The sequence below is a fragment of the Vipera berus genome (assembly GCF_964194415.1).
Source record: "Vipera berus genome assembly, chromosome: 2".
In the NCBI taxonomy this organism is placed as follows: domain Eukaryota; kingdom Metazoa; phylum Chordata; class Lepidosauria; order Squamata; family Viperidae; genus Vipera; species Vipera berus.
In genome coordinates this window covers 227,855,482-227,870,394 of record NC_138203.1, presented here as the reverse complement: position 1 = coordinate 227,870,394, position 14,913 = coordinate 227,855,482, and the positions used below count along the sequence as shown (strand labels likewise).

At 41.5% G+C, this 14,913-nt stretch overlaps 2 protein-coding genes across 3 annotated transcripts in view; one reads left to right on the top strand and one right to left on the bottom strand.

Moving 5' to 3' along the window:
• Positions 1–7,885, top strand: part of ACAD9 (acyl-CoA dehydrogenase family member 9) — a 29,478-nt gene extending 21,593 nt beyond the window's left edge. For both annotated transcript variants that reach the window (XM_081319558.1, XM_081319559.1), the window contains 5 exons: positions 61–181; positions 1,813–1,890; positions 2,176–2,304; positions 3,237–3,309; positions 7,622–7,885. In XM_081319558.1, coding sequence (XP_081175684.1) covers positions 61–181; positions 1,813–1,890; positions 2,176–2,304; positions 3,237–3,309; positions 7,622–7,722 — 502 coding nt within the window. In that variant the 3' untranslated portion in view covers positions 7,723–7,885. The remainder of the gene's footprint in view (positions 1–60; positions 182–1,812; positions 1,891–2,175; positions 2,305–3,236; positions 3,310–7,621) is intronic.
• Positions 2,312–14,913, bottom strand: part of CFAP92 (cilia and flagella associated protein 92 (putative)) — a 33,585-nt gene continuing 20,983 nt past the window's right edge. Inside the window, exons 7-13 of the mRNA XM_081319560.1 lie at positions 13,964–14,173; positions 11,293–11,437; positions 10,097–10,254; positions 9,538–9,701; positions 8,487–8,608; positions 6,098–6,256; positions 2,312–3,040 (exon numbers count right to left, since the gene is read on the bottom strand). Coding sequence (XP_081175686.1) covers positions 2,997–3,040; positions 6,098–6,256; positions 8,487–8,608; positions 9,538–9,701; positions 10,097–10,254; positions 11,293–11,437; positions 13,964–14,173 — 1,002 coding nt within the window. The 3' untranslated portion in view covers positions 2,312–2,996. The remainder of the gene's footprint in view (positions 3,041–6,097; positions 6,257–8,486; positions 8,609–9,537; positions 9,702–10,096; positions 10,255–11,292; positions 11,438–13,963; positions 14,174–14,913) is intronic.

The window sequence follows — 14,913 nt, the reverse complement described above, 5'->3', positions numbered from 1 at the left end:
AAGGACAATTATGCACATTATTACATGGGTACACCATTTAATACAATAATTCTTCTGCAGAGAGTTCAAGAAAAGAAACGTAAAAGTGATGTGGAATCTACTTGTGGGCCGTCTGTTTGGCAGCAAGCCTCCAAGCATAGAAGTAATTGGACGTGGAGGAGAAATTCATCCCAGTCTCAAAGTAAGCGTTCCGTATGGAGAAGTGATACACCTATTATAGTCCTCCAGGCTTTTTAGTGCAATACCAAATTCTTCCATTTATTACTTAGGAAACAAAATACGTTTGATTTTACATAGTTTGGGCCAGTATTTTGCAAACTTGGCAATTTTAAAATGTATGGATCTCCATTTTCAAAATTCTCCAGCTGGGGAATGCTATTAGAATTGACGTCCACACATCTTAAAAAGTTGCTAAGATTGAAAAATGCATTTTGATCATTTAGTCCTTTATTGGTGAAATTGCCCCCTTCTGCGCACTCTAGCTGCTGTAGAATAGCCCCTTTGGCTACGAAGGGATTTTTCTTAACAAATGATCCTTTGTAGCTTCTGGTGGTGGTTTTTTTTTTTTAAGGGGGATAAAAATAACTAGGAAACATAACAGTAGTTGTGATTATTCTTGTGATTTTGAGCCTGGCTACGTTACTATTAAATGCAAGTACTTTTGGGTTAGTTCAGCCAGGATCTTAATCGGGAAATAGCCAACTGTTGAATTTGCATGATACATTTGATATTTCATTGATTTGGTTAAGTACATCCTGCAAATTGGCTGCCAATAGCTTTCCTGCATCTTGGGAAACTTGCCTGGAGAACTTGGGACTGTCCACATAAAAAGCACATGTAACCTTTTGTACAGTCCCCTTAAGAAGATATCTCCTTGTCTAACTGTTTTTACTGAATTGACTGCTGTTTTCCAGCTTCAATGTATTTTTTCGCATGATAATTTTTGTATGCTTACTTCTTGCTGCTGTCAGTGAAATCTTTTTTCAAATGATTAATATTTTACCCTGCTATTCACATTTGGAAAAGGAATGATATAAATAAGATAAAATTAATTTGGTATTTACAATGGAGTTTTTGCATAAGTTTAGAAACTCGTTGCTTCACTAAGAAATTGTTAAATCTATGCAATTATTTGTATTTACCAAATCCTATATCAGTTAATATAAATATAAACCAAATTGTGGTTGGACTGCTTTACTAAACTACCTTATAATGCTTCAGTCATATGTCACATTCCTTGCTCTTGGTATCAGTATATTTATGCCTAATAGCGAAGCCATGGTATTTGATGTGTGAAAAGAGCTAAATGACCCTTTTATGGAATAAGGAGCATTTTTTTGAAATGTATATTTCAATTGGCTGCAGGTGTAAAGCTGATAAAAGTTACTGGCTGAACAAGGTCATTTTTACTGACCCCCATGAGTTAGTTCTTCAGCCTGCATGCAATTAAGAAAACAAATATATTTTCTGGGTTGGTAATAGAACTATCAAAAAGAAAAAGTTTGAAACTTAAAAGATAATCTCATTGCAAAACCTATGTCAAAGCATTAACTCTGGTTTCTTTAAAAACATATGTTCTTCCTTCTGACCACCAACTCTCTTTTTAATAAAAAGTCTGCTTGTATTAAAATCAACAAACCAACAAAAGATCAGTTATTTTTTTGACACATTGATTTTGAATAGCTGTCTACATCGTGTGCATAATGTGAGCCATTAAACTCAAGACTGAAAAAAATTACCCAGTCATGTAAATATGTACTTTATGACCATGTCTCAAGTTGAGATGAAAATAGTATCTTTTTTTTTTTGCAGGAAAGTGTCAAGAAACTTGAAGAAAACATCTTTGAGTTTGGAAAGATAGTTGAAAGTTTACTAATAAGGTTTGGCAAGGTAAACATGGCCAGAATAATAAATCAGAGGGTATTTTATTTGTCTTCTCACCTTTTTGTTATTATATCCTAATCTAGAGAAATTAAATGTCTGAAGTTTCCTTCCACTAAAACACTACCTTAGGATATATATATAAATCCGGTTGTTTTCCATAATCTAACAATTTTGAAATTAATATAGCTTACAAGATGCATACCAGTATAGCAATACGATGATTACTGTATTTGTTTAAAATCATTACAATTCATTATGGCTAGTGATTATTACTGTTTTCTTTAATACTAGACTATTGTGGATGAGCAGATGGTTCTTAAAAAAGTGGCAAACATTGTTATTAATTTATATGCAATGACTGCAGTCATATCCAGGGCTAGTCGATCAGTCTGCATTGGTTTGAATAATCATGATCATGAGGTGAGTTTGTTTTACATCTTAATGATATGATGAAATTAAATGACAATATAATAAAGCAGACAGAAGGGGGAATTCAGATTATTTTTACTTTAACTGAAAACAAGGTTTACGTTGATTTCCAGTTGTGGTATTATTTAAAAAATAATTTTCTTATGGTTATCAGCTAAATGGAGCCCCATGTACAAAGTTTGCATGTAGATATTGGAGTTGAACATGTCTAGCATGTTATTTTTGATTATCCTGCATCCACTAGCAGATGAGCTACAGTAGGCCTTTTAACAGTGAATTAGCAAATTTATTCTTCTTCTGCTAGAATTTACATATTGAAAAGTATGTCTTAAAGCAGAGGTCCCCAACCTTTTGGGCACCAGGGACCAGTTACGTGCAGAGAGGTTTTTCCGCGGACTGGAAGGGGTGTGGTTTTGTGTGCTGCCTGCATCCTGTGGATGGGGCTTTCCTTGTTTATGCGGCTTGGTTGCTGGCATGCCGCGGCCCGGTAATGGTCCACAGACCAGGGGTTGGGGACCCCTGTCTTAAAGGACAAAGCCAATGTTTCAAGCTGATTGTTAGATTACAAAACCAAACATTGAACAAAATGTAAAAATTAAAGGGTTTTTTCAGAAGGTTTGAATTTATTATTAGATTCTGATTATTGTACAGGCAACTAATAAAAAAACTCTTCTATTATTCTTTCAAATTTCAGTCATGGAGCTACTCAGCTGTGAGAAAACAGGCACTATGAAGGGGGAGAGGGAGAGAGAGAGAAAGAGAAAGCAAGTCAGTTTCAATTTGCTAAACAGATAGTGTACCTAGAATTCAGTAAGCCGATTTTATGTCAAAACCACATGTATCAGGATAACTACATTAAAATTCTGGAAGTGCACTTAGGAACAGAATCACTTCAAACCACTAATGACTTAACTGATTTCTAGGTGCTACTTGCAAATATTTTCTGCACTGAAGCTTCTTTTGAGAATAATTACACAATAGTATCATTAGAAAAAGGTAAGTGTTGCAATTGACTTCAATATTGCTGTTTCAGCTGTGACAAAGTATCTTTAAAAATCCTTCAAGTAAATGTTTATTCCTGTTGATTTCATGGATATGGACATCACCACGGGTCGGCAGCCTGCGGCTCTGGAGCCACATGTGGCTCTTTCAGTCATCTCCTGCGGCTCCCAGCCCTCCTCCGCCATATGTGCAGTCCCGAAAAAAAAAGTGGGACCAAAAAAATTCAATCAATTCAAACTTCTCACAAAAAAAAACTTGCGAAGTTTGAATTGATTGGTTGAAATTCTTTGGTTTGTGGGACTGCCCACACACCTCTTTTCTTCTTCGGACTGCACATGGCGGCAGTGGAGGAAAGAGACTGGAGGACTGCTGGAAAGATGAGTGGGCCCTTTTTCCACCTGCTGCGCCTTCCTGGGGCTTCCCTCCTTCGAAAACGCTGCTGCCATCTCGTCCGACTCCCTCCTCACCCGAGTTTTGCAGCAGGGCTGTCTAACCCTTTTTCCACCTGCTGAGCCTTCTTCTGGCTCCCCTCTTCCGACCACGCTGTTGCCACCTCGCTTGACTTGCTCCCCACCCCACTAGGTGAAACAGTGGAGGAGGGCAGCCCCAGAGTGGCTGAGCGCCCCCTGCACCCCTTTTAAGCTCTCCTCTCCCTCCCTCCCTGAGCCCCGGAACATTCCCCCTTCCCCACTACTCTCAGCGCCATTGCGAAGCTTCGGTGCAATTGCAAGGGGGGCAAGCAAGGGGACTGAGAGTGTCAAGGCGCAAACCCTGCGCGGTGCCAGGCTTGGGATTTTTTGAATGTGGCATAAAATCAGGAATGGGGAACTGGCTGGCTGGCTGGGAAAACTCCCCTCTTTTGCCTGTTTCCCCCCTCTGCCTTCCCAGGAGGAAAACAGCAAATTCTCTTTCCAAACTACAACGCCCACTTGACTTCTGCTGGCGCCCTGCTCACAGATCCCAATGCCGCTATTTCGGTCTTTTTGGGTAGCCCCCGGCCTGGCCAGGAAGGGAAGTTCTGGAGACAGTGTCCCGGAAGGGGGGGTGAGAGCTTGGGCAGGCAGCAAGCTTGCTATCGTGCTGAGAGAAAGAGAGACAGACAGAGAGAGGCACTTGTGTTTCCCTTCTCCCTCTCTCTTTCTGGATTTTCTGAGGCGAAGGTGGAAGAAATGAAGTGCGGGCTGGTCACCATCGCGTTTCGGGCGCGGACACCGCGGGGCTTAAGCGGGGCTTAAGCGGCGAAGAGAAAGGGCGAGCCGAGGTGGCCTCTGCTTTCATTGTTTAAGTTTGCCTGCTCGGCTTCTCTCCAGCCCTCCAGCTCTTCCCTCCTGCAAGCCTCGAGCTCGCTGGCCCTCTCTTTTACCTGCAATTCCCTCATCATAAAAATAATGAAAGGCATGCATGATTTTCCACCTGCTGCGCCTTCCTGGGACTGACCTCCTCCACTGTTTCACCCAGTGGGGTGGGGAGGGAGTCGGGTGAGACAGCAACAGCATGGTCGGAGGAGGGCAGCCCGAGGAAGGCGCAGCAGGTGGGAAAAGGGCTGGACGGCCCTGCTGTGAAAGAGTGGGGTGGGGAGGGAGTTGGGTGAGACGGCAGCAGCCCTTTTCCCACCTGCTGCACCTTTCCCGGGCTCCCCTCCTCCGAAAACCCTGCTGCCGTCTCGCGTGCCTTTCATTATTTTTTCTCTCTCTATGAGCGCGATAGCAAGCTTGCTGCCTGCCCAACCTCTCAGCCCCCCTTCTGGGACACTGTCCCCAGAAGTTCCCTTCCTGGCCAGGCCAGGGGCTACCCAAAAAGACCGAAATAGCAGCATCGGGATCTGTGAGCAGGGCGCCAGCAGGAGAGGAGTCAGGTGGGCATTGCAGTTTGGAAAGAGAATTTGGTGTTTTCCTCCTGGGAAGGCAGAAGGGGGGGAAACAGGCAAAAGAGGGGAGTTTTCCCAGCCAGCCAGCCAGCTCCTCATTCCTGATTTTATGGCACATTCAAAAAAAAAACCCAAGCCTGGCACCCCACAGGGTTTGCCCCTTGACACTCTCACAGTCCCCTCGCTTGCCCCCCTTGCAATTGAACCGAAGTTTCGCAACGGCGCTCAGAGTAGTGGGGAAGGGGGAACGTTCCGGGGCTCAGGGAGGGAGGGAGAGAGCTTAATAGGGGCGCAGGGGGCGCTCAGCCACCCTTTTGGCTTCTGCGCCCAGGCGCTGGGGCTGCTACCTTCTTCGCAGTGGCGGCAGCGGCAGCATCACCTTCCATGCCGATCCCATTGAAAGCTAGGTGTGCCCCTGCATACTCATGGGAAGTACAGGAAAAAGGGGGTGGGCTGTGCCGGAATAAGGAATGCATGGGGGTGGGGTGTGTGGGAGGCAGAGTCGGAATCCAAGGTGTTCAAATCTGGGTGGGCTCCCAGCAAACACGCGCCAAAGAAGTGATGGGAGAAAAAAGAGAGGAAGAGAAACCAGGTGGGGGGGAAGCGCCCCGTTTCTTCTTCTTCTTCTGGCACAAACTCTCTGCTCAAGCTGGAATGGGGAGGGGGAGGAGGAGGAAGAGCTGCGATTGACAAACTGCCAGCCAAACTCTTTGGGAGAGGGGGCGCAGGATGGAGAGGAGGGCAGCTTGCCTTGGAGAGGGAGGGAGGAGCCCTCCTCGTCTACCTTTCGTTCTCTCTTTCTCTGTCCTATTCCCCTTGCTCCTTTTTTAAAAAAATCTTTTTTTTAAAAAAAAAAGCAAAAGTAGCCGGGATTATGAAATCAAATCTGGAGGGAGAAGGGAAGAGTTTGCTTACCTTTGCTTTCCAAAGTGGCGTCACCCGGCTTGCTCGTGAGCTCAGCCTGGATCAGCTGGTGGGCAGGTTGTGCGTCCTCCTGGCCTGGCCGCTCTCCTCGCTCCCACTCTTCTCCGGCCCAACCCACTGTCCCAGTTGGCAAGCTTGCAGATTCCACCCCTGCCCCAAAATAAATAAATAAAAAGAAAAGGCTGATTTTAAAGGTTGTCCAGCTAAAAGGGAGGAAAGAAGCTGGGCTGGAGCGCCCTGGAAAGGCGAGCAGGTAGCGCTTCTGCACGGACTGGTTGGGCTTTCTGCAGGTTTCGCCCACAATTAAGGCAGGGTGAGGTTTTTTGGCTTAAGAGAGGTTGGGGGCGGGAGCTGCTTGTGGGGGCACGCGTCTGCTCACATAAGTGCGAATGTGTTTCTTTTGCAGGGAGGCTGCTTTGCTGAAGGTTATATCTTCCTTCCTTCCCATATTCTTCCTGCTTGTCTTCCTTCCTTCCTTCCCTCCCTTATTTCTTTCTCTCTCTCTCTCTTTCAATAAGGAAACAATCTCGGCTCTGATTGGCTGCTCCGCGCTTCCTCCTCCCCCCCCCCAAGTAAACTGCATGCAAAAATCTCACAAAACCCCCCAAATCCTGCAGCAAGCTGAGATAGGCAAGTCCGAGCAGCAGCCTCAGAAGATTTGCTGCAGCAGCTCCTTCTCCCCGTCCAACTCCTCCTCCGCTCCCTCGGAGCAGTCATTTCCAAGGGGAGGAGAAGCCAGGACGGCAGAGCCGTCCATACCAGAGCTGGATGGGGGCAGGGCCGGTGTGTGTCTCGCCTTAGGCTTCACTCTTCAATCAAGCCCCGTTTTGTGCATGCGCACGTGCATGCCCATGCACATTTTGCGGCTCCCCGGGTTGTTCTTTTTGAGGGAACCAGTTCCGAGTGGCTCTTTCACTTTTTCAGGTTGCCGACCCCTGGACATTACATTTTGATGCCATTGCTGGAAAGATGGCTTGCCACTGTCTTTCCAGGGTTGTTGTGTTTTTTTTGGGGGGGAGACTTTTGGATCTGGCTTATTGATCTGATAGCCTTTCAAAATCCTCTATCCAATTATTAACCAGATTTGACCTTGGTCTGCTTCTGAGCCTAGATTGGCCAGGTACTGACAAGATCTGACAAGATTATGTGATTTTAGGTTTTGGGACTATCAGGATTTGGGAACTTACTATCTTTGGTTCTGGGTGGATGGCACTGCCCCACAAAGACCCTATGCACAATCTGGGGATCCTTCTGGACTCACAACTCCTGCTCAATAAGAAGCTAGCAGTCCTGGCTAGGAGACCCCTAGTGCAACTTCAGATTATGTACCTGTTGAACCCGTTCCTTTAGAACGTGGGTCAAAGCAGGCTTTTCATTTTTCCAACAATATGTTCTTTCCCTTAAATAAGAATATGCACTTGTTGCCACCTGCTTAGCAGCTTGTATATACTGTCTTGTTTCTCATTTAGGTGTTGTCTTTAAAGGAAAAATTGCTTCTGTTTCCATTATCTCTAGATTCTCCTGAAAACCTGGATGACAGCATTAAAAAAGTGGCAAATCAGGTGCTGGAAAAAAGATCTTATATTTGTTCCCATCCACTAAACAGAACTTTCTGAAAGCTGAAAAATATTACTGGAGCCAGAGAACACAGTAACTGAATGTATTCAGACTGGATCCTTAGGTATAATCTTCGATCTGAGGCAAATTGCATGACTAATAAGATACGGTTTCATATTCTACAGTGCAATTTTATAGAATACAATAAAGTAATAAATTACATGCGCCTGCTTCCAGTTGATGATTTAACTATCATCTATCTATCCATTCCTTCCTCCCTCCTTCCCTCCCCAGCAATAGAAAGTACATGTGGTCAGATATGAGACCAAGTTTTTCAGTTTGCTGCTGTACAATACTAAAAAATGGATGCGCATTGTGTGTGTGTGTGATGCGCAGGTGGTAGTCTCCCACCTGGAAACAGCAGCAGCAAAATCCAACCCAGCCATATTCACACAGCACTACAGCAGCCACTTATCTGTCCACCAGCCTGCTTGCAAGTCTTCTGAGACTTATGACTTTCTGCTGGGTTCCATATTGACTTTGCTTGTTGGAAACCAACAGGAACTCACAAGTTACTGTCAAATGAGGTTTAACATTTAATAAGACACAGTCCACACAACAACGGTAATAAGGACTGGTGGGATTGCTTTCACTATGTGGTATAGTCACATGATAGTGCACTTTATGAGTGCATCACTTACTGACAGAAATTCCTCTCCCAATTACCATCATAACTCAGGCATTACCTATAAAATAAAATATTGCCAGTACGTTTCCAGGGTACAGGACCTTTTACCAACTGTTTTACATGTACACTACCTACAATTACCATTTGCCACATTACTGTCATTCTCTGTTTTATCCATTGCTGAGACATGTTTCTTCAAAAATGAATCCTGTGGGGGGTACCTCTTGTAAAGATACGAATGATTCTGACAAATTAGTCTGGAAAAAAGCATCAACAGTTAGACTAGAATAAACTCATGTTTAAAAGAGATTAAAATGCTAAATTTTAAAACTTAATTCAAGTGTCGACTTAGTAAAATTAAAACAAAGCGTTGGCTTGAGAAGTGATGGTGTAAATTCTCTCCCAAAGAAGAGATCTTTACATCAGTCAAAGTTTTCTCATTTTTTAAATTAATTTTATTAAAGATTTTTTTATAGACTAATACATTTTAAAAAAAAATAAAAGTAAAGAAGAAAAGTGATAAGTAAATAGAGAGAGAGAGAGAGAAAAGAACAAAGAACATATAAAGTGTGGCTTCCAGCCTTCTTTACAACAGTCATAAATGCATTTATGATTACATAATGGTTTCCTGTTTCATATTCTTCCCTTTCTATTCATCAAACCCATAAATCACGAGCTTTCTTCTTCATTTTCAGTGAAAAGTCCATAAAGGAAACTTACTTTTTCCAATCACAAATACAGTAATTTAGAATAAAAGTGGGGTATAGGGTGTGCGTGTGTGTCTCGAAAGAAAAGGAATAAAGGAAAGCCTGCTTCATCCTTGCAGGACCTGGATTATCCAAGATTCGTGGTCACTAGAGAAGTGTGGCCTTGGGAGCCTGAACTGAATTGACTACATACATGGATTTCATTAGACCAGCACATCTTGCCTAGGCAACCTTGGCTCTTTTATGACTCGTGGACTTCAACTCGCAGAATTTCTGAGCTGGCTAAAAGAGCCACGGTTGCCTACCCCCGCCTAGATGCTAAATTGGTTGCAGAGGAGCCAGGTTTAAATATTTTCTCTTCTGTTTATAGTGATCCCTTGACTAAACCCTTTGAATTTGTAACTCTGTTCAATATCACACACCTTCAGTAAACACTCTTAAACGTTTTTTGCCATTTACTTATCTGTCAGGTGACACACCTGAAATCTGCTCCTTTCAGATTTTTAAATACATTGTGTGCCCTGTCATAGCACGGAATATTGTGGTTTGACATCAAGCTGTGGTGAATTTCAGCACCAGGAACAAATCCTTTACAGGGACTGCATTCTTCCATGTTACCTAAAACTCCCAGAACTGGAATAGACTAAAATGAGAAAGATTGAGATTTACAAGAATGCGGTTTGATTTTCTTTTTCCTCAAGAGCTTCAGCATAAATTTAAATATGTTAGAAGATTATAGCCACACGATATATCTGCAACGTCTTTGGACTATTTCAGCAGGCAATGATGATGAAACTGTTGGTGCCTGATTTAACAGCATGGTGTTTGAACCAGAATTTTGAGCAACAGTTGCTTACAAAATATTTGCAATTTTTCAGTAATCAATTTTACTAATTTTTTATGCCACCCATCTCTGCTATAAGACAACTCTGGGCAGCTTACAGATTATAAAAAGTTAAATTGAAAAGTAATTAAAATATTAAAACTATACAGATTTAAAATTTTAAAACTACGCAAGAAGCCAGGACTAAGATTTACCTGCATCTTTAGAGATAACTTGACTGGTTTATCCTTCAGGAGACCCTGAAGACGAGCGACTTGGCAGCTGGCTTTGGGTCCACTAGAAATAAGCTCTGTTGCTGGGCAGCACCGATGAACTTTCAGCGCAGTATTAAAAGACGCCTGTATCTTGGACTCTTTTGTTCAGATGCACCAGTTGAACAATGGCACAGAAAAGACATTGTAAGAAGAGTATCAGTCAGATCCTTACATCTAAATAATCCTGTTAAATCATTCAATTCCAATTAACTTTTAATAGAATTTCTGGCTTAATTCCGGAATTAGATCTAGAATAAATGTGAGACACTAAAAATTAGTAGCAGCAAGGCTACATAATACATTAAATGTAAGCGTACTCACATTTAGCCCCATATGCTGCTCATATTTTAGTGAACAAACCATAAGCTCAAATTAGGTAAGAAATTTTAAAAACCCTAATATAAGAAACTATACAAACCACTGTAAACCTTTTTACACCAACATAAGACATTATTCTGATCTTTGCCTCTTATCTACATATCTACCGATATCATCTATCTATCTATCTATCTATCTATCTATCTATCTATCTATCTATCTATCTATCTATCTATCATCTATCTATCTATCTATCTATCATATTAATCTGAGTTCAGTGAATAACCAACATTGAGCATCACCAAGGAAACTTATCTAGGCATACCCTTTTTCAGAAGGGTAGCTTTTGCTCAGTATTATAGGCTGAATGGCACATATGGCCTGCATGCTACGCTACAACTATGCGGGACTGCAATTCAGTGATATTTGGAAGGTCATAAGAATTTCTGCCTTTGAGCCAATCTCCCAGACATCACTGCTAAGGACACTTACAGGTCTGGAAGGAGAATTAGATCCAACTACACAAATTACCACATTGCCTTTAAATGCTATAGCAATGTTACAGGAGGAGTCCAGAAAAGAGCACATCTCGATGCTTTGAGGTGAGAAAAAGCTGCCCTTCTCAAAAAGCATGCCTAGAAAAGTTTCTCTGGTGATGCTCAATGTTGGTTATTCACTGAACTCAGGTTAATATTATTAACTTCAGTCAAAACTGACCAGTAAATATTCTCTGTAACTGTACACCTGATTTGGATTTGTAGGAAAGTTTAACTATTGTAAGTAGCTAGAACTGCCCTGGCATGGAATCTAGTGCCTACCTTCTCTACAAGGGTCAGGAGCCGGGTTTTGGACTACAGGCTTTTGGTAAAGCTCAAAATCAGCCCTCCGTTTGTCCCATCTCCATCTATCCCGATCCAGAACTGGCTTCATAAAACTAGCATTGAAGAAATTCTCCTGCCATTTCTAAATGAAGGAAGGAAACATAATAAATTTATCAATTTATTTTATTTATATCCCATCTTTTATTACGGTATTTCTGCAAATAACTCAAGGGGGGTGAACATACCTAATACTCCTTCCCTCTCCTGTTGGGAGGCTTCTCCAGAAGAAGCACCCTGTGAGATAGTTTGGTTGAGAGAGAGCTCCACAGTTGCCCAGCTGGCTTTTATTAAATTAAAAGTCCTAAAAACTCCTAACTGCAAAATGTGCCAATGATGGCAAGCATCTTGAATTTCTTTCACATTCAGAATAGGCTGATTAGTGATTTGAAGCAGCTTAAAATTATTAATTCACTATTTTTCCCCTGGGCCGGTGTGTGTGTGTGTGTGTGTGTGTGTGTGTGTGTGTTTTCAGAAGTTGTTTTTCCTTGCTTCCTCCCTAGGGCTGAAAGTGAGTGACTGCCCCAAAGTCACCCAGCTGGCTTTGTACCAAGGTGGGACTACAACTCCCAATCTCTTAGTATTTAGCCTAATGCCTTAACCATGTTCTAATTTGTTTTGTATTATATTTTATGTATGTATTTGTGTTTGTGTGTATAGTATTTTGTGTGTGTGTGTGTGTGTGCAAATGTGTGTGTGTGTGTGTGTGTGTGTGTGTGTGTGCATACACACACGCATACAAACACACACATAGATATAAATATTCTGTCTACTCCTGGGGGAGAGAGACAGTAATCTTAAATTAAAAATCATCTTTCTTTTAGTTTTTGGTGATATCTTTGCCACAGGTTGATTTGAAGCAGAAACAAGGGAAAATTTAATCTCAAATAATGATTTTCAAAAAGCTTTTAAAAAACAAAACTATTGACATCTCTTTGAATTGTACTATTCAAAGCCTTTTGGGCCCACTCAATTATCATTGGTTCCTTTTTATCCCTGTTTGTCCACCATTTTAATATACATGTACCTTATCAAATTTGTATGTCAAAATATGCTTTGGACAACAGAAATAACTGATTAGAACAACTGATTTCTGTACAGTATTAGTGAAGAACCTTGAAATGACCGTGACCCTGATGCAAATCAAAATGTTTATTTTCAGGAAGTTTTAGAAAAATCTGTGGGGAGTAGTGAACCTGCTTGTTCTATAGAAAATAAAGTTTTGAACAAAGTGAATGGCTTTTATCTGTGATAAGGGATGGGAAAGAAAATGCAACAGCAATTGCCATTGTAGATGCCATGGCCACTGTAAAATTGCATGTGTCAGGCCCCTCAAATCATTTTCGGGGCGCTGCCATTCTGTTGGGAGGGCTTTTCCTCTGTTGGGAGGGGGAAGGTCGTGGGCTCTGGGATGTGTTTCTTCTGCTTTGTTCTTTCAAGCTTTGATGTATCTCTTTGGGTGTGAAAGGGGGAGGAATGTGCCTAGGGCTATCTGCCTTATCTCTGCTCCACTGAGAAGAGGATGCAATGCCTTCAATTGCCAGCCCTCATAACAACTTCACACCTGTGGATTGGCTGGATTTAGACTGGGCAGTTGGGTACCTGGGAGAGGTTTTGAAGAGAGGGGTTTAATGTAACATTTCGCACGGGAATTATTCAGATCTTGCCTAGCCTTTCTGCTTTCACTATCTCTCAATAAAGGTTCCTGTTGAAACAATGGCAGTTTCAAGTGTTCTGTTTTCTTGGGAGTATTTAGCTGAGGCAGGACTTTACAAGAGAAACAAAAACAATGTTAGAAAAAAAGAAAAAAATATATTTATGTAGTATTTGGCAAATGTATGTAGCTGCCCATAATATAACTCTCCTCATATGCTTCATGGAGAGATCCAGAGACCAGCCTTTGGTCCTGATCAGTTATAATCATGCATGCACTAAAATACCAATTAGATGTGGAGATGTCTCATTACTGTTCTCACATAATTAACAGAATAAACCTAGGTATGTTTACCCACACGTTGTGTTTACCCAGAAATAAATACTGAGTTCACTGAGTCTTTTTCCTAGGAAAAACAACAAAGTCTAAATCTTAATATCTCTGTAGATATTGCTTACTATCTGCAGAAGAATCTGAAATTAAATAATATAAAAACAGCTATCAATTTGCTTATTGAAGAAGCACATCACTCCCTTTTCTTTATCCCTGCACTTAAATAAGTGAAGTGAAAGTGAAGTAAAAAAAAATTCAGATCCACTGTGAAGTGTATCCTGTTCACAAGAGTTAAGGGAAATAAAGAGACTTATTAAAAATGTGCATTGGACTCTATATGTTAAAATGTTTCACTAAATTTAGCAATATTAGTACAAATCAAGCATAACCTGATAAGCATATACTACTGATCAACTTCTCTGCAGAAATTTGCTTCATATCCTCACAACAATAAAATATCTACCAGTAACAGTAGAGTGAGAGTTTCAAGTCTGAATTTAGTCTCAATCTGGCCTGAAACAAATATCAATTCTTGAATTTTCCTCACAGTGTAGCGATGAAGCATGCTGTTCCTAGTAGATGATAAATATGGCAAGTTGCTAGAAATCTAAAACTTATAGTTACCTCTCTTAATTCTATCACTCGTGCCTCATCAGGCCTACGGGGATGTTTGTTGGAGTCTGCGCTGCTCTTAAATCCAGGATTTGCAAACCCTCCAGGATACAACCACAATTTCTTTGATAGTTGAATACGTTCTTTTAATATACTCTCCTCATCCACTGGGTCAAACATACCTGACAGATATTCATTATAGGCATATCTTTTTCCTGGCATCTAAAAAAAGGAAATATATAAAATTATATATGCACACATTGTACATATACATACCCTGAACTCTAGTGGAATTCATCATAGACCAATGCAGAGAACAGCCTTCTCCAACTTGCTGTCATTCATACTACAATACTGCAACTACTCGTATCTCAATTAACAAGGTCCAAACGTCTAGAATATGCAGTTGTACTGATCCCAACATATCTGGAGAATATCACATTTGGGTCCCTTTGTCTGAAGTAAATTCAAAAACTGTTAACAAATGAGGGTGAAGGTTCGTTCTCCGAGCTTGTGGGTTGGTTTCCATTTCCGAACATTTCATTACCAGGCTAGGTAACATATTCAGTGGAGTTTAGGGGATGTCGATGTCGGTGTTCTTAAACAGAAGAACACTGACACTGACATCCCCTAAACTCTGCTGAAGATGTCACCTAGCCTGACAACGAAATGTTTGGAAACCAACCCAAAAGCTCGGAGTACGAACCTTTACCCTCACCCTACATCCGAGCTACAGATATTCGCCACTCCTGCAAAATGTTAACAAAGTTTAATACTTTCATTTTCAAACATTAGGCATGTAATGGATGACCATCGGTAGTCTTATTTAATTTTATCTCATACCCAGAAAACTACTATTCTTTACACCTTTTCTCAAGTCACTTTTCTCCTCTTTCCCCTCACTGAGGCACATTTTGAGGACCACTAGAGGCACATCAGTCTCCAGCTCTCTGCTCTCTCAT